The sequence below is a fragment of the Lissotriton helveticus genome, chromosome 2_1, assembly GCF_964261635.1.
Source record: "Lissotriton helveticus chromosome 2_1, aLisHel1.1, whole genome shotgun sequence".
Lineage (NCBI taxonomy): Eukaryota > Metazoa > Chordata > Amphibia > Caudata > Salamandridae > Lissotriton > Lissotriton helveticus.
Genome location: NC_136059.1, coordinates 1,146,902,119 through 1,146,925,701, shown reverse-complemented (window position 1 = coordinate 1,146,925,701; position 23,583 = coordinate 1,146,902,119). Strand labels below are relative to the sequence as shown.

The 23,583-nt window shown below is 46.4% G+C and overlaps 1 protein-coding gene across 2 annotated transcripts in view; it reads left to right on the top strand.

The window, feature by feature from the left end:
* The window catches only part of TOPORS (TOP1 binding arginine/serine rich protein, E3 ubiquitin ligase), a 53,037-nt gene extending 42,591 nt beyond the window's left edge, over positions 1 to 10,446 (top strand). For both annotated transcript variants that reach the window (XM_078675994.1, XM_078675993.1), the window contains exon 2: positions 6,571 to 10,446. In XM_078675994.1, the coding sequence (XP_078532120.1) occupies positions 6,574 to 10,011 (3,438 nt within the window). In that variant the 5' untranslated portion in view covers positions 6,571 to 6,573 and the 3' untranslated portion in view covers positions 10,012 to 10,446. The remainder of the gene's footprint in view (positions 1 to 6,570) is intronic.
* The last annotated feature ends 13,137 nt before the right edge of the window (positions 10,447 to 23,583 follow it).

The window sequence follows — 23,583 nt, the reverse complement described above, 5'->3', positions numbered from 1 at the left end:
TGCGCAAACAATCTACCATGGCACTTAGTGAGTTTTGCACTACTGGTACACCCATGGAAACATATACACACTCAATTTCAGGGGGTTGTTTCTTGCACTCAGTCCCTTGCAGTATCGAAGCAAGGGCTGTACACGGATTGGGGTCATTGAAGCTACTCGTATGACCTGGGCCGCACCAGTGATTTTGTAAACATGGCTCCCATAGGCGGCTGCAGGGTGCTGCGGGTCTCCAAGCGGGAGAGAGCCTGGGACCGGGCGGAGGACGGAACAACTTTAGGGAGGTAAGCACATGATGTGTACTTGACGAAGGTACAGCCCGGGTGGTGCACCAGAAGATCTATCGCGGTTGAGCTCCACCAAGCCAAAGCCCGCCCACATTACCTTACTCACCAGCTCGGGTCCCATTCGGAGAAATTACAGCTGGCTTCCGACCTGGGCTCCGAGGCCCCTCTTACAGATACACTGGGCCATAAGTTAGTGGAACTCTGAGTCGCTCAGTAACAAACTCAACATCTCTGCACTCAGATGCCAGGGGCAGATACATTCTCACATCCAATGAACGGCGAGCTTACGTTCTCTCGCCCAATCCTAGCTCACAGTTCTGCTTCCGAGGCCTGACAGCCAATCAAACAATTAGAAAGAGCTCACACAGTTACTCTTAGACAATGATGGGTACGCGAGGGCCAAAAAGCAAATGAACACATGAGCTGAACTCCCTCAGCCAATCGAAAGACAAGTATTTCAATAAACAATTGTACGTCACCCGAGTTTCCCAACTCTAAATAGTTCACTGTTGCATCTAAACTCTAAATAGTTCACGGTTGCATCTCCTTGATTGGCTGAGAGTCCTGGTGTAGTTTTGATCCCGTTTGTCATCACTGTCGTAATCACGGGACAAAGGAGGACTGTATCAATTTATTTATATGGCTTCAAAGGGCACTGCATGCAAATATAGTTTTTAAGAACATTTTCTCTTTCAGAGCCGTCCCGCTCGGATGACCTCGGGTTGACTTGCTGCTGGCGTAAATGTTTTCTTATCTTCTTTATGGGGCCATCTGTCGCCCCATAAAGAAGATAAGACACCTTTTACGCCAGCAGTAAGTCAAGTAAGCCAGTCTGAAAAGGACGGGGCTTACAGAGAAAGAAGAACATCACTAGGAACTCTTCTCCAATGGCTAGCCACCTTTTAGGACGCCAGCCAATGGAGAAGAGGGACGGGGCTTAACCTCACTAGTGAACAATCCTCTATCTTATTAAGTCTCGCCAGCTCGACTACGCATGTGCGCAGTCTTTTGCAGGCCGAGACCTAAAAAGGCTGTAGTAACCTAGCTGGATGCTGTATGTGCTCCTGCGCCTCAAATTGGGCTTAGGCACCAGGCACACAGCACTTCCTGGGGATTAGACCCCCCTCTATGAAGGCAAATGTGGTGCAGCCCCCCTGGCTAGATGCTGAAATGCGGCTGCAGGCTCGGAAAACATAAAACCATGGACATCAGAGAGCAGGGCGCCCTGGAGTACATCAAGACGCAAACAACATAGTTGGGCCGCCTCTGCAGACTCACTGGGCACACACTCAGCGGCCGCTACTAATGGCGCCCGTACGATTACGGTTTCCCTCAGGACCGGGACCAAACTGGAAGATGGAAGTTATGTTTCTCTCAGGACCGGGACCAGTTGAGAGTTGGTCGCCACGCACGGTGTGCTTGCTGCAGTGGGGTGGGGTGGGGGGTGTCCGTGCCTGCCACCGTGCCTGCCTCGGCTCACCTCAAGTGCCGAGCTGCACACCTCCTGTCAATCCTGTCATTTCTGCTCGGCGTCTCACATGCTTGCAATTCAAACTAGGCTAGGTTGTTCAAGACCACAAACATATCCATTTAAGTTTGTTTAATACTAGTTGGTCGTCATCATAAAATAGTCTTGTATCAATTATACTATCTTTATGGCATGTCCGTTACAGATGGATGCTTTGTGTGCCTCTTGTTGTATGTCAACACACCATTTTATAGTTTAGAGAGGCAAGTGTTTGGGCTTTAAATTTTTAAGCCCTGAGGGAAAGTGAGATTAGTCATTCATAACAATAGGTGCCAGCGACCAGTTTTTGAGAGGGTATAGAAGACCATCTAGGAGTGTGGGATTCTGGATTGTGTGAGCATAGTGTTGTATAGTGGCTGGAGTGCAAGAGCCCCCAAACCCCACAGGTATAAATGTATGTTTTTGTGCTGCCTTGTTCTTGTGGTGGAGACGTCTTCAATCTTTGGGTTATAGTCTGCAGTTTCTTGTGGAGAAATCAGCTGCCTCATGATGGCTCTTGCAAAAAGAACAATTGATGGGCAGAATGCACAACAATGTCATACAGCCCTCATCAGCCAGGATAGCTTGACTCCAGTGGCATGGAGAGCATAGGACCCACGTCTGGGCATTCCCGTCCCACCTGGGGTGACAAATCCAGAAAGAACAATTGATGGAAAGAATGCAGAACAATGTCATACATTCACCCCAGTACAGAGATCTGGGCCTAAATCCATCGTTTTTTTGCTCACCATGCCATTCCAGTTTTTACCCAGCCATATGCAAATCAGTCTTGACCCTACGCCCAATGGTAACAGTCCAGCCCGAACTGCCAAGCCAGGTCCTCACTGGACTGGAAACAAGCATCCTAGGACCGGTTTCGGGCTTTCAGTCCGCATCAGCCAGGATAGCTTGACTCCAGTGGCATGGAGAGCACCTGGGGTGAGAAATGCAAAAAGAACAATTGATGGACAGAATGCAGAACAATGTCATACAGTACAGAGACCTGGGCCTAAATCCATAGTTTTGTTTCTCACCGTGCCATTCCATGGCTCTCAACAATGATATTTGCCTTTTAAACTCTACTTCAATTCTCCTCTTGGGCGCAAGATTGTGCTATAGCTGCTCCACTTAACTTTGGCTAAGTCTACATGTCCTCACCCTCTTTAATCATTACGATGGGAGCATAGGATTACTTGCAAGGATGTATAGATCATTTTGCTGTGGTATATACAATTTGATTACTTTGCAGATGCATTGGGCAGTTGTGAAATTAGAAACACTACGCCAGAATGCCTCAGATCTGTCTTTTTCGACATGGACCTCTTTGCAGTTTAATTAGTCAATTTCTAAAGTAGACAAAATTCTGGATTCAGGCAGTTTTTTGGGTTTTTTTGCCCGACCATGCCTTCCAGATGTGAACAAATAAATGGAAATGATTGAATCTGGTATTTTGTTCAGCACATCTGCTGCGCTGAGGGGCATCCTGGCCCTGGTGTAAGATAAGTATGACAAATCAGTGCCTTACTTAGAAAAGTAAAAAAAAATGGAAAGATTATCATGACAGTCGGGTTTTGAGTTGCTTTCTGAAGGCCATTCTTTTCCTAACTTTAGGTGAGTGGAAGCTTATTCTGAGCTTTTGAAGCCAGGACTGAATAGGATCTGCCCCCTCTTCCAGCAATTCCTGGAACTAATGTATCAAATCTCTTGATCCAATGAATCTCCCTCTGTAGCAGGTTCTTATTGTTATCCATACCATTTCTTATTTGTACCACTTCCAGTGCAGTACATTTCAGCTGGCTGACATTGTGTCCATAAGTATGATAATGTGAAGACACAGGAGTTATTTTCATTTATTGTGATTTTGAATTGGGCCTTGCCTACATAGCTCCTTTGATGTTAGTTCCCACAATTAAGACACAGTTGATTTAATTGGAAAAAGACTCATACCTTGGTACATAAAGGATTGAATAATCGCATGAAATTTAGTTGTTACTTTTAATCGGGACTTGAAATGGCTCAAGTGTAGATATTTGAATAATGCTTGAGTAGATAATGTTTATGTACAAATATCACATTACTCATACATCCGAATCCCCATTCTACGCACCTCTCTACTTTGTCACGTGGTCACCCACCCTTCAGTAGATACGCTGCAAGTACTTTAGCTTTATCATTTAACCTTTTTGTTCACGTTTTTACACTTTTTTAGTAGCGTCGCGTTCATTATGTTCCTCAGTTGTTTTCCAGTTTGAAGTCATGCAGGACTGCATTGCTTATCAACCCTAATGGGATGAGTGGCATGTATATTTCACTTTTAGCCATTTGGAAAACTCCCCACATTCAGTACATGACTTTTTTCAAAAACAATTTTTTGGCAGGCCTATAATAGTAGTCCCTACGATTTAAATAAATAAAAAAATACATTTTTATTTTATTATCTGGACCTCCTGTTGGCTGGTATCACTTTTAACTTGAATGGTCACCATTTGACTTCCGCCCATGATGGTACTGTTTTTGTATTTCGTATTTGACCAGGGTTGATAGTCCATTCTTTATGTTCAGTTCCACTCATTTCATTGAGTACACAGTGGCTTGTTCCAAACGCCAACCGAGATGTCTTGAGCTCTTAGTTTGCAGTGAGTTTTCTTGAAACGTGATTATTCACAAGTGACCGTTAATTGGCACATAATCGTGACTGGGCAGGTTTCCATGATTGGGTGGTTCGTTTGTTTTTGACTGTTCACAAGCAGGGGAGACTTTCAGCTCTTTTATGAGCTGTGATTCACAGTGGTGTTCGGAGGCACTTGATTCTAAATGTTTCCTGGATTCCATTACAGCCACTGTGTTCACGTTTTCTGTATATTTTGTAGCAAATTGTTAAAAGGCTTGCACTTGGATATCAATCAGGGATTCTCCACTTCCCACCTACAGTAAACAACTAGATCTTCTACAGTGGATGTTAGGCATTTTCGTTGTTTAAACAGGCTTGAACTTTTTGCTTATAAGCCATGTACTCCGCTTGTGTTTGTTTTGGTTATTATTTTTTTCTTTCCAGGATGACTTATCCCCTGAAGAAGGCCACTTCTCGAAATGCATTGGTACCACTAAGTCTGTAGATTATGATGGAGATACCATTCTAAAGTTATGGGATGTTTGCAAGTCCCAACCATAATGAAATTCAATATATTCTAGTGACGAATTAAAGCTTTGAATGATCATAGCCACTGTTGAAGCGTGTTTACTTTAACAAGGAACCATCCTAAAGAAAGGAGGGATGAGAGTAAATCACCTATCCCTGTCTAGGGTAGGAACCCCACTCCCAAGCTGGGAGGGCGCACTCCGTTAAATACATCAACTATATGCTGCAACTTTCCTGCTGTCAAGCAAACCTGTCCTGTTGGCGTGCTGCACTCTGTTGGATTCAGTGGAGCCATGTACTGACTGCCAAAAACTTTACTCTGGTGTGGCACCTTGCTTAAGAATATGGCAAACCTGCTGGGGGGGGTTGCCAATGGGATCTCATAGGGATGTATACTTGGAGATGTCTGGACATGTGACCATATTCTCCTTTACATCCTTGTCCAACACTTATAATCTTCGCAATATACAATGTTTCAGTTAATTACAACTACTACACGCTGGTGAGGCCGATGGACCTGGCCTTGTCAGAGTGTAACTAACTTTAATCCACACTCCCCATCGCGCAGTTAGGTAATAGCTTCTATCACACATTGGTTAACATGTCCCAGACCCCCTTCAACAATTAGCGATATGATGGACAAAGCTCACTGGGTTGAGGCAAAGATGGCCCTCAAAACTCTTCCAATCTCCATGCGACTGAGACTTGCACTGTGTCTTTTAGTCCGACAAGACTGAGTAGAATGTAACCGTGCTCAAGTCTCAATTGCCTGTGATGCAAAGTGACCCCAGGCACCTTCTCCTATACTTTGTGGAGCTGTCCGGTCATGCCACAGTATTGGACCGGGGTATATAATAGATTAACTCACACCTGCTTCATGGATGATTGGGGTGGTAGTATTCCCACAAAACTGTTTGTGGCAATAGGGTTCTAGTAGGTAAATGCAGTATCGTCCGTCACTGGCGGCTAGGTAGGGCACCTACCATTTAAAGAATGGATAAAAGGGATGGATTACTTTTTAAAAGTGGAAGAACAGGCCTATACAACTAAAGGTTGTACCCATAAATATTACCAAGTATGAAAACAATGGTGGAAAGCTGTGTGCTGACCGGATGTAGCTCATGATTGTGTAAAGCAAATGTCTTTTGGAAATGTTTTTGATATACTGCAGTATATTGCTGTACTTTGTTTTATGTTTAAAATCAATAAAAGGCATTTACACAAAAAGTTTGCCTCATATGTAGCTGGATTACTTAAAAAAGACTATGGAAAACATATTAGGTTGATAGTATGGGTCTAGTAGAACATATACAGAATGGTCTGAATCAACAATTTAATAGTACTCTTCAGGCCTTGAGGGGTCTTTTTTTTTTATATAAGCAGCTACTCCATACCTAAAAATAACAAATAGTGGCAGAGATTACAGTTTGGTGAAGGTGAGCTAAACGCACATTTTTATTGCTTGCTGGTTTAAAACCTGTTGAGAGAGCTCCACACCTTCACGTCATCTTGACTTTTTAAAATAAGGTAGCCTCACATTAAGGCGAGAGTTACAGATGGATAAATGTAAAAAACAAACTACAACAAATGTTTTGTATTCGCCTCTTTTTCTAATCCCTCTTTTCTGTCTTTGATTACAGGTAATGTTAGCAGCAGCAGAGGAATTGGCAGTGGGTAGCAGCTTTTCATCTAAAGCTGGTTCTCGCAAGAATGTTCCAGCGGATGCATCACCAGACTCGAAGTGCCCCATTTGCTTGGACAGATTTGAAAATGTTTCATACTTGGACCGCTGCCTCCATAGGTTCTGTTTCCGCTGCATTCAGGAATGGTCTAAGAACAAGGCAGAGTGCCCTCTTTGCAAGCAACCATTCTATTCTATCTTCCACAGTGTGAAGGCTGAAGATGATTTCCAGGAGTTTGTTCTGCGGCCATCTGAAAATGGCTCCTTTGGTAGTCCAGATGGACGTCGCTTTCGATACAGGAGTACTTTGACACGGGAGCGGCGTAATCTGTTAAACTCTCGCAGAAGTGTTTCACGGACAGTCTCACCCCCAGATAATGGGATATTATTTGAAGGTCTGGCTGGACAGCCTCCGGTGCAGAGAAATGATAGCATCCATGTAATGATTCGAAGGCTTGCATCAAGGCGACAAGCCAGTGCAGAAGGTAGATCCATGCGGCAAATTCAGGAGCAGGACATAATACACTTTAGGCGGGCACTCTATCGCTCTGGAGTACGCGTCCGTAGCATTCAGGATGGTGGTCGCTTCAGGGACATTTCATCTGAATTCTATCGCAGGAACCCTGCTTGCCTACATAGGTTAATCCCATGGTTGAAACGTGAACTAACTGTTCTATTTGGTGTTCATGGCTCTCTAGTTAACATTGTGCAACATATCATCATGAGTAATGTTACACGATATGACTTGGAGAGTCAAGCTTTTGCTGAAGATGTAAGACCTTTCCTGCTTCACCGTACAGATCACTTTTTGCATGAGTTGATAAGCTTTGCCCGTTGCCCTTATAACATGGAAGCCTATGATCAGCATTCCAATTATGATTGCCCTGCTCCCTCATATGAAGAAGGAAGTCACTCTGACTCTACAGTTATCACCATATCACCAGATGAGGCAGAAGCAGCAGAACCAGATGTTAATCCTTCCGATTTGAGTGTTGGGCAGGCTCCTTGGGATGATGAAACTCCTGGGCCCTCTTATTCCACAATTGAGCTTGGTCCAACCACGGTGTCTTCTCTGTCTATTAGTTCAGTAAGCTCTGATGAGGAAACAACTGCAGATGTTGCTGCTAACCAGGAAGATGTGAAAGCGGATCCTAGTCTAACTGCTAAGGAAAGTAGTCTTGCTGTTGTAGAGGACTGCCTCATTGTTGGCTATCTCAAACCACTTGCAGAGAGAACACCAGAATTGGTGGAGTTGTCCTCCGATTCTGACGCATCACTTTATGAAATGAAAAGCGAGGCTACTAAAAAGCCAGAGCACCCACAGTTTCTCTTTAGTGATGACAGTGATACTAGCCTTTCCTCCTCACAGAGTTCAGTTTCTCCTAGAAATAAAGCTGATAAAAAGATTAAACATAAGGGGAAGTTGTTGCCTTTGACTAACAGCAGTTTAAAGAAGAAGAAAAGTGATAGCAAGAGGTCAGATGATTTTTTAAGTTCTTTCTCTAGGGACAAAAGGCGTTCCCCAGGCAACCATGAGTCACAAAGAAATCTGGCAAGTTCAAGGAGTTCAGAGTCTCTTTCACACTCTTCACATGGTAGGGGGCACAGACACCGGAGTAAACACCACAGCAAAGAGAGACTGAGAAGCAGAAGTTCAAGAAGCAGGGAGAGGATAAAGAAAAAGGACAGCAGCAAAAACCGTCTAAAAAGCAGGGACAGAAGTTTATCAATGAGAAGTCAGACTGTATCTATAACTAGTGGAAGCTCTATATCAAGAAATGGGGGCAGTTCGAGGTCAAGAAGCCGTGATCGACAGAGGTCTAGGAGCAGAGATCATGATTACCGTTATCCACAAGAAAACTACAGAAGCTCTTATCAGTGGGAGTACACGTATTACAGCAGAAACAGAGATAGGGGTGGATATGAAGAGTCCTATAGAAGTAGCAGAGGACAGTATCACATAAGTCCAGATTACATGCTGAAGTCCTACACTGAAAGGAAAAACACCTGGGGCCATAAAAGTCACAGTCAAAGTGGCCGGCATCAAAGTGAAAGGCACCGTTCCAGGAGCCGCTCCAGCAGCCGATCTCGTACTATGACATCTGGAATGGACTGGTCGCGGTCCGAAAAGCCTGGTGGCAAGAGAAAATACAAAACACGACACTTGGAAAATCAAGGTGGTGAGGCAGAGCCGCAGGATGTACTGCAGGTCCATGGGAAAGAAAACTCTCCCCAGAAGATGCCTCCATCCAGGTACAACAACGAGTATAGCAATGAAGAGGACTTGGAAAAACACAACAATGAGACCAAACATAAGAGAAGGAAAAAAACACGGAGCCCCAGCATAGAGATTGTATATGAAGGCAAAGCCACTGACACAGACAAGCACCGTAAGAAGAAGAAAAAGAAGCACAAGAAGAAACGTAGACGGCACCATGTGGCTCGATCAACCAACAGTTCTCCAGTTGTGATTACCATTGACAGTGATGGCGATCATGGGCCAAAAGTGGAGAAAGAATGTAACCGTGAGAATGCTTGTACCACTTCTACCCCCAAAAAAGGAGAAAGCAGCACAGCCACCTCATTGATCATGGGGAAGTCTCAGGACATTTATGATTCTTTGGATGAAATAGATCTAGCAGGCACTGATGATGATGCTATAGACAAGGACTGTGATAATACTACTAGTAGTGGGCATTTGGATGCAGCAACAGGGATATTGGATGATTTCCATTTTGATGAAAGCTCAAATGATCAGCCCTTGGGTGCAATGGAAGAAAGTGACAGCAGTCAGAGTAATGAGTCTGTTTTGGCTGCTTTTGCACGCAGTGCAGAGACATTACAAGCAGGACCCTTTGACTCACCAAGAGCTCCCACCTCAGTCTCACCAAGGCTACCCTTTCCAACCTCCCCAGTAACACCTGTGTCAAACTCTCCAAGATCCCCAATATTACAAGGAGCCACAGTCTCAAACTTTCAGTCAGCCCTCTTTTTGGCCTCTGCATCGCCCCACCTGTCGGCCTCGGCATCGCCTCACCTGTCTGCCTCTGCATCGCCCCACCTGTCGGCCTCTGCATCGCCTCACCTGTCGGCCTCTGCATCGCCCCACCTGTCGGCCTCAGCATCGCCCCACCTGTCGGCCTCAGCATCGCCCCACCTGTCGGCCTCAGCATCGCCCCACCTGTCGGCCTCAGCATCGCCCCACCTGTCGGCCTTAGCATCGCCCCACCTGTCGGCCTCAGCATCGCCCCACCTGTCGGCCTCATCATCGCCATTGACTGCACCATCAATTGATGCATATGAAGGGAATCCTGCTGAGAGACCTCCACTTATACTTACCTTTCCAAAGAGACTCATGGACACAACCTGTTTGTTTGATCATTCTCATGAGAAGACGTAGCACTTTTTACCTCCGTCCAATGTCTTGCTATATTCAGAATTCTTTGGAATGAAGACATTTTTCACTTCCAACTCCCTTGTTCCCTATAAAAAAAAAAGAAAAACGTCTGGTGTTTTGTGTTTGTGAAAGGGTGTGTGCAGTCCTACTTGCCCACTTGTAGAAAGGGTTAGGCAGATTTATAAGATGGACTTTTCTTCCAAAGCAGTGCCTTCTCCCAGGTGTATTAGTCATTAAGACTAAACTGTTTGATTGCGATAATTACTTAAAATATTTCTAGCAAGTTTATTTATTTTACTTTATTTTATAGTTTTTTAATGTACATATTCATATAATTGAATTTTACACACTGTTGTACCAGGAATTTTGAAGACACTTTAATTATATTTTGGGGAGGCTATTTTAATGTCCAAGTATTAAACCCTTTAAATATGTCAACTTCGAACAGGTAGCTTCTCTAAAAATATTGTGTATACTCTTACCACATGTTGGCATTTGCTGTGATGTTTTACCAACAGAGGTATGTGCTGATTCAAACCCCCTCCTCCCCCTTTCCCAGCCCGTTATGGATGGTATTTGTCATTCAGTTCTGAAAGTGTTTGCTAGAATGCAGGCCGTATGTGTGGCTAAATGGAATTTTAATGTTGGATTTATTGGAAAAGAAGATACAGGCAACCCAAATTTGGTGTGGTGGGGGGGGGGGGTGTTCACTGTTTTCTAATTTACTTTCTGTTTTACAGTAGGTTTGAGTAGACTGGAAACAGCTGTGTTTAGTTTGCATGCCATTGGTACTAAACCAAGGGCACAAATAGAGTTGCACTATTGTTGATTGAGCTCCGATGCAGTCGTTGAGAACGCAGTTCTGGGAGTTGTAGCCGAGAGTAAAGGTAGGACAATTGGAGAAAGCAGACATGCGAAACAGTACTGGTATGAATAATATCAACTTAAATTAATGGGTATTCAGTACCCTATTAACCCTCCCCCTCAACCAACTTTTTATGTGCATTTGGGTCCACTAAAAGTATACTTCTGGAATTTGATTTAAAAAATATAAGAACAGTATTAAAAATATATATCTGAAAAATTGCTACTGCTCATGCAACCTATTTCACAATTGGAATCCCAGATAAAATCAAATGAATTTACCATTGTAACAGGCACTATTGAACTCCTTCATGTATATACTAATGCTCCAGTATGGACTTTTAATAGGAGCCAATGATGGGCACCTACTTTAGATTTGTATTTGCCTAAACTAGGAAATACCCATTCCCTCTAATCTTGTTCTTTAAGATATGAATCATCAGTACACCAGCTGAAGATATTTGTAAGCATTTTCTTTTGGCAGTTGTTCATAGCTGAATTGTAACGTAAGATTATGACACTGTGAGTATCTTTTTGAAGTTCTTTGAATAGGACCGATTTTAGTGTGAACTTCCCATGTTCTTGTGTATTCTCATCTCCTCCGTGGCATCTTTCTACGTATATAACCATAATCAACATGCATAATAGATTATCCATGTACTGGCTTCTGTGATTTCAGAACCACCAGCCAGGAGTGAAAGTTCTGCCTTTGCCCTTAACATGCTAGTATTCGATCTCCTATGCATTGTATCCTGTTTGGGGCATTCAGATTTCTGTTGATGCCAGCAAAATAACACTTTTTTTTCATGTGTGCAAAAGATCGGATGACACCAGTATTCAGGCATGTTAAAACCTTTCTATGGGTCACAGGCTAAACTCATACCACAACAGTACTGATCATTTGTCTGGGGTGGGGGGTAGGCATCATAGCCAAGCCCCTAGCGCTGCTCCCCCCACTCACCCCCTGCTATTCCCCTTGAAAAGGCAAAAAGGAGCATACAATTTATTCTAATATGTTGGCCATCTTGGAAAAGCAACAGGTATGTAACACTTCTTTAGGCTCTTTTCACACACAAGTAACATAAGCAGGTTCTCACAGCCTTTGCCGTTAACACGGTCTCCTGAGCCTAACTAGGTTGCTGGGTAAAGCAGAAGGGCTGTAGGAACATATCAATGGCAAATTAAATAGAAGCAAATGCTATTTGGCAGCTGTTTCATCCACCCTGATGAGGTGCTGAAGCACTTTCAGTGAGTGGATATTACTCTACTCTGTATGTGTTGGACCATAAGTGAATATCCACTTGGATAAGCATGAATGTTGATTTGCTGCCACTGTTTTTTTTTTTAATAAAAAAAAGCTCCAGTGACATGGGGAAATTTACTCTTATTCTGTTGACAAGCCAATATTCAAATCAAGGGGCAGGAAGTCTAAAGGCAGTCTAAAACGTACATACTTAGTAATTTGAAGGAGCCCTTAGGTTGCTGAATGTATTAAAACTAGTCACAGCACATCCTCAATTAAGCTGGTTACACTCAGTGATGCTGAACTTTTTCCGGAGTATTTGGGATCTGTTGAAATTCTCCCATTTCTCGTTACGGATTACAGATCTCACAAAGACTTTGATCTAGATAGTTGTGTAATCCACAGATTTGCAAAAAAAGAAAAGAATTGTGTCTTGGACAGTTGGGGAGTCACCTTACTGTTCAGGAAAAGAAGTCTGCCTTTACTCTTGATTTGGCCCAACTGTGGCCACACTCCCCAAACTCTGCACACCTCCTCAATACCAATGCACCAGCCTCATCCCTTGATGATACCCTGATATTGATATTCTTAACCAAAATCAACTGTTCTCTGTAACTTAACTCTTAACCACATGGCTATGTCCAGTAAAGACTCATCAAAGTTGGCTTGGGCGTAGTGCACACAAGTTGTAAAATCCCAGACCCTAGGTCACCATGCTGGTCCTTTCTCTAGTGCTTGGTGTCAAACATTAGAAATTCACTTTGTCTATCTTATAAATTCAGATTTTCCAACCCCCTCAACAACACTCAACAAACGATCTTGACATATCTTTCTTTGCCCCAAAATAATCTCCTCTCCATCCCCGCTTGCAAATTGATGCACCCAGAATTTTCTTTTATAATTTGGTGCTTGGTTTAATTTTTCTTTCTTTCTTATTTTACTGTTTGGCTTTCTTGCGAGCTCAAAATTCTCAATGGGGGTATCGTCTTGTTCCGTCTGATAGGAGCAGCCACTTGGCGCAGAAAAGTTGACTGCTTCAGACCATTAGATGCTGCCACATTCAAATAAATACATAGAAGATTACTTAAGCAGACTGGGCATTAGAGAAATGTAGATATTTTAAAATTGGACAGTGACTCTGAAAGGCAGGTGGAGCTGAACAGCCAGTCACGTTCCTGTCTCTGCCTGATATACAACTGACTGGTCAGTTTGCCATTAATTCTATGGCAGGACCGGAGGCTCAGATTATGCTTTTCTTTCTTCGCATTTATTACAAACTTGAAAACACAGCAGCCTTAGAAAAGCTCATAATGCAGAGAAATGCTTCAAAAACAACAATAAAGCATTTTTTGTCATATAACTCAAGGAAAAACAATGTCTCTGGGACTACAACTCCCATTGCGATAACATAACAGTCCAAAACGGAGTCCTTCCTCTATGTCCACAATCCATAGATAGGCAGTCCTTTCTCCCTGTTCCTCCTCTTTCTTCGCTGCTTCCGCAGCCAGTTAAGTGTTTTCTCTTTCCCTCTCTCAGTTGTGGGTTAGGGGATTTGTACAGTATTTGTGGATGTTGATTTTGGGGCAAAAAGGGTCTCTGTTGCTAATACTTTGTATTTCAGAGCCCCATTCTGGTCGCGGAAGCGCCGTTTCGCTTCCTTCGCGACTGTTTCCCGGTTTGTGTGTTGCGGTGCGCAGTCAGCCGCTAGGGGGCGCGGCCGCGTCTCGTTGGTCTCCAGCGCGGGTTTCTCCTCACAGAGGAGCCGCGCTGAGGAGACCAACCGCCGCGGAGCCGAGCCCTCTCCTCTGCCTCATGAAACGCCCGTATACCGGGTCTGTACCGTCTTGCCCCATATCTGAACGCCCCGGTGGGGGTCTGTATTGCGGTGTTCTACCGCGTTAACGCCGGATTGGCAGGTTTTGCACTCGTTTTGTTTGGTGTGGCAGTGCGCGGTGAGGCAGTTGACCTGGTCCCCCTGGGGTGGGTCTGCGCACTGGGGGTTGTGAGTGCACCCTAATTTTGCCAGTCCCTGGCAACCAAAACTGTTGCAGTCCTCCGGTCTGCCCTAAATTCTCAGTGACACCCAAGCTATTGGGTAGAGTGTAAAACCCCTAAAGCTTCCTGTGTGCAGCATGGAGGACGACTATTATGGGGGTGATTCTGAGTCCTATCTGCAGGATGAGGACTTCTACCACGCAGTAGACAGCTCCATCTACCGCTGCGTGACAGAGGTGGTAGCCCCTATGGAGGAGCGTCTTTCGGCGCGCATAGTTGAGGAATGCGCCAAGTTAGCTCAGGCGCAGTCGGAAATTCCTTATGCCCTCCCAGGTTCATCAGGTGAGGGCCCCCCTGCGCCTAAGAAACCCTGCAAAGGGGGGTTGTCGGAGGGTGCTCAGGGGGTGGACAAGGGTGCCTTTGAGCGTCTGCGTGATGCATTTTTGGCTAAGGCGACCGAGTCCCCACCTGACCAGCCTGCGGCCCCCGCCTCGGTGGTGGCTACTGGGACTGCCCCTTCGTCCCCGAGAGACTCCCAGGATTCGGACGGGGACGAGGAATCGGTGCGTTCCTGGCGACCTTCGGGCTCGGCCGCTGAGTTACCGCGGGACAGCTCAGGTATGCTGGACCCGGATGAAATCATGCATCCGCGGTCCGCGGCCTGGGCCCCGGGTGACAAGGTGGCAAAGTTCGTGGCTAGTCGGTTGCGCAAGCCTCTGGAGCAGGAAGCCAGGGGATGTCTCCGTGGGGAATGTCCTAGGCCCACCTTGGAAGGGAAAGTTGCCATGACACCGGATTTAGATGCAAAGATGGCAACGTTTCTGGCAAAGTTTATGAAGGATCCGCGTAGGGGCATTGACAGATCCTGGCGGTCGTGCCAAGACAAGATGCTTGACGCAGTAGGGCCCATTACTAAGATCCTTGACATGGCGGAGGAGGCTAAAGTTACTGGCTCCGCCATCGACCCCGACGTCTTGTCAAATTGGGCGCAGAGGGTAATTGTTTTCTTGGGCAATGCCAACTGCGCCCTTTCCACCGAACGGCGGAGGTCGTTCCTAATTAAGCTAGATCCTAAGTTAGGAGACTTAGCCTCTTCGGAGGCAGGAGCGGTTGCCCAAGGTGGTCTCTTCGGAGAACCGTTCATTAAAGAGTTAGGGAAGTTCGTGTCTACCTTCACGTCCCTTGACAGAGCTCAGTCCAGTATCAAACGCGTGTTCCAGCAGCGTTTCTCTCAAGGGGCCGGTCGCGGTAGGGGCCGCGGGACCGGCCGTGGCGGGCAGAATGCCGGCAACAGAGGGCAAGGCTCCGGGCGAGGTCAGTACAACACCTCAGCCAACTTCAACTCCTTCTATCCTACAAGAGGGCAGCGTTTCGGAGGTCGAGGCTTCAGAAGGAACTCCAACGCTTCCAACACACACGGTGAGTGTTATCCCCGCAGAGCAGGTTCAGATTGGCGGCCGGCTAGCGGCCTTTTGGAGGGCGTGGGTAGAACTTACGGCGGATGCTTGGGTACTGCAAACTATCCGCGGGTTTCATATCGAATTCTACGATCAACCTTTTCAGGAATGCGCCCCGCGCCCTATAACCTTTTCAGTGGCCGATGCCCAGTTGATAGACGAAGAGGTCGCGGAGCTTCTCCGCAAAAGGGCCGTTCGCCAATCAACTCGGCACCCGTCTGGTTTCCTCAGCAATCTTTTCCTAGTGGACAAGCCAGGCGGAGGTCGTCGTCTGGTGATCAATCTCAAAGAATTCAATGGGTGGTTGGTCTATCACCATTTCAAAATGGAGGGAATTCATCTCCTTCGAGATATCCTCCTTCCACGGGATTGGTTTGTACGGTTGGATCTCAAGGATGCTTATCTTGTGGTTCCAATCTACCCTCCTCATCGTCGCTTCCTCCAGTTCCTTTGGCGGGAACAGGTGTTCGAATTCACGGCTCTTCCGTTCGGTCTATCCTCGGCCCCGTGGTGTTTCACCAAAGTGTTACATCCCGTGGTGGAGTTTTTGCGAGCGCAGGGAATTCGCCTAATCGTCTATCTAGACGACATTTTACTGATGGCACAATGTCCACGCAGTTTGCTTTCTCAGCTGGACCGGACGGTCGACCTGCTCCAAGAGCTCGGTTTCGTCATCAATGGAGACAAGTCGGTCCTCGTACCCTCTCAGAAGGTAGAATTTTTGGGGTTTGTCGTAGACTCCGTCGATGCTTCCCTGAGTCTTCAGTCCCGGAAGATGTCCAAGATCAAGCACGTCTTGCGACAGTCAATTACGAGGTCTCACACATCGTTGCGTCAAGTTGCCAGAGTGGTGGGCCTGCTATCGTCCTCGATTCAGGCCATCTTTCCGGGCCCTCTACACTACAGGGCTCTCCAGCGCCTCAAAGCTTATCACTTACGCAGGGGCGTGTCCTACGACCAAATGGTTCCTCTATCGGAAGAGGTCAAGGAAGAAATGTTGTGGTGGCTTACCCACATGGAAGCCTGGAATGGTCGGGCAATTTTCGGATCTTCCCCGGACCTCGTCATCGAATCCGATGCCAGCAGAGTCGGTTGGGGAGCGCGCTGTGGGGATTTTTCGACAGGCGGCACTTGGTCCTTGGAGGAACAGAAGTTGCATATCAACTGTCTAGAGCTTCTGGCGGGCTCCTTTGCAGTACGCTGCTGGACCAGGGACTCAGTGAAGTCGTGCGTACTGTTGAAAATGGACAATGTTTCAGCAGTGCGGTATGTGAACCACCTGGGGGGAGCGAGGTCCCGTGCACTGGCGAATTTGGCAAAGCAGTTCTGGGATTACTGTCTAGGACATCACGTATCGGTGACGGCGGAGTACCTGCCGGGTCAGGCCAACCAGGTGGCAGACTGGCACTCCAGGTACCTTCGAGATTCCAGTCTGTGGATGTTGGATGTCCAGGTCTTTCGCTGGCTCAACGGGCTGTGGGGTCCTTTCTCACTGGACCTGTTTGCGTCCCGCTTGGATCATCAACTCCCGAGATTCTTCAGTTGGAGGCCGGATCCGCTGGCAGAGGCCACGGATGCGTTTCTCCAGGACTGGAGCAAGGAGAAGCCCTTTGCGTTTCCACCTTTTTCGATGGTGATGCGGACAGCGGCGCAGGTTCGCCGGCAGGAAGTGGAGCTGGTGTTGGTGACGCCGCTCTGGAGGTACCAAGTCTGGTTTCCAGTTCTTCTGGAACTTTCCTGGGATTCTCCAATCCTACTCCCCCGGTTTCCTCACCTGCTCCTCAACCCGGATCGAGATCCTCATCCTCTCATCGTTCAGGGCTCTCTCCGCCTCATGGCATGGAGGCTTTCAGGAGACGTTGGTCGCTCCCGGGCCTTTCGAGATCAGCTGAAGGTCTGTTATCCAAGGCCTGGGCTGCCAGTACGTCGAAGCGCTACAAATCCGCTTGGTCTAAGTGGGTGCGTTGGTGTCTTCGACGGAGTTTGGATCCCTTGGTCGCAGGGCTCGTACCCGTGCTGAATTATTTGGCGGAATTGGCCGTGGGTGGTTTTGCCTACCGCACGATTAATGCTGTGCGTTCAGCTATATCGGCGGCGCATCACCCAGTTGACGGTGCTCCGATCGGAGTACACCCTTTTGTATGCCGACTTTTGCGGGGCGTCCGATTAGCGTTGCCACCGGAACCCCGGTACTCAGTCCTTTGGGACGTCAATTTGGTTTTGAATCTTTTTCTGTCCTGGCAACCTAACAGGTACCTATCGATCAAGGAACTCTCGGCGAAACTGGCTATGTTGCTATGCTTGGTGTCCTGCCGGAGAGTATCGGATGTGCGTGCTCTGGATGTCTCAGCACGCGTGTTTTCACCAGATGGTGTCACATTCACAATTGGTCGCCGCACAAAGTCGGCTTCTAGAACGATTTCTTATCCGGCTTTCATGGATGTCCCGAAGCTATGTGTTGTTCAGTGTCTGAAAGCTTATGAAGATATGACTTGGGACATTCGCCCTCCGGGCGAGAGACAATTGTTAATTGCCTTGCGTAAACCACACCATGCGGTCTCTTCCCCCACCATAGCCAGGTGGGTGCGTTGGGTCATGCAAGAAGCAGGTGTTGATACTAAACGTTTCGGAGCTCACTCTGCCAGAGGGGCCATGGCCTCTAAGGCTTTCTCTGCAGGAGCTCGTTTAGAGGATTTGATGCGGGCCGCGGACTGGTCCTCCGATTCCACCTTTAAGAGGTTTTATTTTAAGCCGGTGGTGGATATTGCAAGTTTGGTGGTAAGTAAGCTTTGAACTAGCATAATCTGAGCCTCCGGTCCTGCCATAGAATCGAAATTTGCCTAGCATTTGTAACGGGAAGTTTCAATTCTATTAAGGACACGGAGGCGAGGATTATCCCACCCGGTATATCGTCAAGCGACACCCCCCCGTATGGCAGTAAGTAACCAGGTTTTGAAGTTTTTCATCATGGTTAAATCTGAGCTTTGCATAGTTGATTCGACTGTGAAATCCTGAATTGTCCGTTACGGCGCTGACGCAGTTCTGTTTCTTCTGTTAGGAAATGATGGTTCCAAGCCAGACCAATGAACTGATGGCGTAACTCGCGCGAAGAAAGAGGAGGAACAGGGAGAAAGGACTGCCTATCTATGGATTGTGGACATAGAGGAAGGACTCCGTTTTGGACTGTTATGTTATCGCAATGGGAGTTGTAGTCCCAGAGACATTGTTTTTCCTTGAGTTATATGACAAAAAATGCTTTATTGTTGTTTTTGAAGCATTTCTCTGCATTATGAGCTTTTCTAAGGCTGCTGTGTTTTCAAGTTTGTAATAAATGCGAAGAAAGAAAAGCATAATCCTCGCCTCTGTGTCCTTAATAGAATTGAAACTTACCGTTACAAATGCTAGGCAAATTTCGATTCACACATTAGTTAATTTCAGCAAAATACTATAAAAGCTGCATAATACCAAGTGATTTTTTTAAGACTTGATAAAGAAGCTTTAAAACTCCTCCCTCTCCTATCCAAAATCTGGTAAAAGCTTAACACAGAGTAAATTGTGCTAGAAGTGGAATTGTGTAAGTTAATATTTGACAGTGTATATTTGAGCTGCAGTCGCACTTTTTTAAAAAAAAAATTTTTTGATCTTCGTGACAGTACTGAAGAGGTTTGTTTTGTTCACTCCCACCCCATTTTAAGAGGTTATCTGTGTTTATACCGACTTTAAAGAACGAAGCTACCCAAGCCAGTTGAATGGTGTATTAGGTGCATGTGTAGATCCATATGCTGAGCATATCCTGCTAGTTTTCAGCTTAGACATTTGAAAGTGTTGTTCCTTGTAATAAGTCGGAGTCATGAGATATGATGACTTCTCTAGTGTGTTCTGCCCATGTTCCTCTGCTCCTTTGTTAGATTGTTTTTATCTGCCATCGAGCCCGGACGTCGATCTCGGTGGTCCATGATCAAAGCTGGATTCCTGCATAGAGGCCCTTACAGCACCCTATTCTTTTCAACAGTCGACGACTTAGACAATCAAATACACTGGTTAGTGTTACCTCCTCTTTGAATCTGCCTGCTCGAGCACCGCCTACACCATATCATCCTTTTCTAGGCATTGAATCGAACAGTGACGAACTCCATGCACTTGACGACTAGGGATGGAAAAGGCACCCTTCAGCTTCTGGTATAAGTGTTGCGCCAAATACTCCAGGAAGGATCAGCACAGGGTGTGTAATCTCTGCTTATCCTTTGAACATGGCAAAGGGGCGTCTGGTGTTCTGCTCCAAGAAGACACTTTGGTAACAAAGAGAATATTGTTGGGCCCACCTCACAATGCAGAGGTGTACAGAAGATATGCTTGGCATTTTCCGGGACAGTCAGCAGGTAGATCAAGAAGCCTAAGACACTGAGGCACAGATTGTGCCCGTGGACAACACCATACTGCTGGCTAGCATTGGTAATAGCTCTGACTCTGATCTAGCCACGCAAGGGCATGTGAGTAGATCAGCAAAAGCGTCCCATACCCTGACCAAACCTGCTAAGGCAACACCTAGAACTCCTCTACCCACAGCCCTGATGGTCTCTAAAACCAGGCTCAGTAGCACACCCATGTCACTCCGCCTGCAAAAAACTACAGGCATTGAGAAGTTTAAAGCCCTAAATGCGTCCTCGGTGCCGGCACCAAAAAAGACCTCAACACCTCCAAAACAACACGAGGTGTCGGAGCGGAAGCAGCCACCATTGGATCCAAAGCTACCTTCTGCAGTAGGTAAAAGTGTTGCTGCACAAGCAGCTAAATAACCTATGCATTGCAACTTTTGTGGGTTTACTCTCCCGTTGCAACCGAGCCCAATGTAATGAGATGCAAGAGCTAGTGCAACACCTACCAGAGCAATTCTGCCAAAAGGGGACTCTGAGTAAGGCAGGACGATATACAATGTGACTAGACCATTTACATTGGAATGCCGCGGATACCAGTGCAAGAGAAGTAAATACTCGTACCCTTATTCAGCTCCATGTATGGCTTAGAGTTTCTGGCTCTGAGCCAGATGTACAGCAATATATCTTGAACCTATCCTTTGATGGCCAAAATCCATTTGTGCCACATGTGGATGAAATGCTTGAAAAGCTTTAAAAAAAGGATATGCTAAAGCCATGGCGGCCCTTCAAACTTTTCAATTTAGGGGTTCCACCGATTCAGGTAAAGCCTGAAAACATCAAAATTCATATTGGGAACACTACTCCATAGGTGCATACTATAGGTCCAACTACAAAAGCAATAGAAGAAGGGGCTGTGGTTCCACTTCGTAAGCTACCACACCCACAAAAGAGAGACCACCTAAGGGCCCCCCACACCCCCTAACATATCACACCAGCATGGGGTTGGCTACAACAGTTTCACCAACAATCAGCAAAAATCTTTCTATCTTCAAGGATGAGTATTATTTAAGAACTTACACACCGCTCCGACAATACCACCAAAGACACAAAATAGGTCACTAGAATATCTTACATTCCTACAAGAAGGTCCAGCGGTACCTTGTATTTATCTCATTGGGGCTTCAATGGGCGGCCACGGAGTCTTTGTCCTACTTCGGCTCTGCTTTCGCACGACTTCTGCTGACTCTTCCACTGGGGGCCTGGTGGAAGAGTACGAGGCCGCCCGTTGAAGCCCCAATGAGATAAATACAAGGTACCGCTGGACCTTGACGGAAACTGATTAAAGAATCTTTTTCCCACTACTCCTTAAAATAATATTTTGAGGTCTATACACACAGAGACACCCACAGTCTCATATCACCATTCACGCTCTAGGTCCTGAAGAAAGCCCTCTTGACCGCCAGGGTTAAAACTAGGGCTGAAACATGTCGACCTTTTTAAAGGACGGTTAAAGTGCCGGAGATCCCTAACTATATCTCAACACGCACTATATCTACCTTTTAATCAATATCTCGAATCCAGACCTATTAAACCTGTTCCTGGCTGTACGAGTATTTTTAACTCACTTTCATTCCAACTTATGACCCCTGTATTACTGATCACTACTGCACTAACCAGGGTTACACCTCTGGGTGGAGGACGCATGAGAACTAACCCCATGATGATGCTGTCACGTTTTTAAGAGTTGGGCGGAGAATCAAGATATACCGCCAGTTCCATCCTCTGTACGTGAATGAGGGTTTTTTATTGGTACACTGAACGAAACATTACAAACCCTGGTTATGCAGGACAAGTGATCCATTCCCCACTTGATTTTGTTGATATAGACTAAGGAAGCTGAATGGATCGCAGCTTCTTCTCCCCCCCACCCCTTGATTATATGTTGAATAATAAATAACATCTGTGTAGTATTTTAAGCTGCACTACTTGAAACCGTGCTCGAACTGCCGCCTCTCTGGGGGAGGCAAAGGCCTATGGCCAGTCTTCATCAGCCAGGCCACCTAGATCTGCATCCTGGCCAGTCTGCAAGGGAAGGAGCGTATTTGGGGAATTATTAACTTTTTATGTGTGAGGGAAATCTCTGTGTGCTCGTGTGATCGTCTAGCAATCGATCCTCTAGCGGTGATGATTCTGTAAGGACCTCTGGAGGATCGCTGCCCGAAGAGCATGTCGAACTTGTAGATAACGTAAGGTCTCCGCAGTCTTCAGGGCATTCTCTTGCTCTAATTCTGATCCCAGACATCTCCTACCTTGGAGATACCTATAAGGTCCTAGATATCAAAGCCTGGTCTTTTCCCCAGCATACCCAACCTCTCAGGGTCCCATGGAGGTGAGACCTGGGTGATCTTCCCCAGCCCAATGCTTTGAGTGTTGAGTGCCAACTTTGGACCGTAAGGATTGCCTATCCCATGAGGGTCATTGGTTTCGGCAAGTGTAAAGTCCTTGTAGAACCCTCCCGGGTATAAGGTATCAATCAGGGAACAATTATAAAGCGCACGGCTACCTCCGGTGAGGAGTCCCGGCGATAACACATCAGACTAAAGATATGAAGGGCTCGCGCAGCTATTCCCCTTGCTTAAAGGGCCAGGTTTTCAGCTCCTTTCTGAAATCCTGCTCTGAGTTCAGCGTACGTAAGTGGGTGAGGTAGGGCATGCTAAAAGTTTGGCGGTGCTAACCGTGAAAGGCATACCCCCCGGTCTTATTTTAGAAAAGCAAGGGATATTAAGGTAACGCTGATGGTTAGATCTTAATGTCCGCTCCTGGCGGGACAGGCAAAGCCGCTGCCTAAGGTAGCCAGGGCCATTAACACTGGATGGCTCAAAAAGCGAGGGTGAGGTCCTTGAATTTGATCCCCCTGGCTACTGGAGCTGTTTAAGGTGGGGGGAAATGTGCAGGCGCATATGGTCCTTGCGGATGAGCCTTGCTGCAGCATTCTGAACTGTTTGCAGCCTTTTGATCAAGTACCCTGGAATCCCCATATAAAGACAGTTGGCATAGTCAAGGTGGGATATCACTAAGGCAAGAATCGTGATCCTGGGGCTCTCGCCTGGCAGAAAAACAAGACATTTTCTGATAGAACTCATTATTCTGAAGCAAGCTGCCAAAATATGCCGGAGTTGTGCTGAGAGGGCCAGGTCATTATCCCATCTGACTCCAAGGTTTTTAACGGAGTCCTTAGGGGAGGGTAGGGAGCCCAGGCCACCAAAGGCAAGAAGTGGGGGGGAGGGGGTGTGATGCTTGATTAAAGAATAAGACCTCAGTCTTATCGGCATTCAGTTTCAAGCGGTTTTTATTCATCCTGCGTTGTCTTTCAGGCAGTCATTAGGAGTCAAAGGCTGCCTTTAAAATGTTCTTTGAAGGAGAACAGCAGGGTGTCATCCACGCAAGTGACCCCCTTGACCCCTCTCCTAGAAATGAGGGCCACCAGCAGAGGCAGGTAGACATTAAAGAGCAACTGGCTTAAGGCAGAGCTTTGCAGCACTCCACATCTAAGTTGCTAACTGAGGAGGTGAAAGGGCAGAGAAAAACTTGCTGGCGATGGTGTCTTTAAGATGAGAAGAAATCCACTCAAGTGCCACCC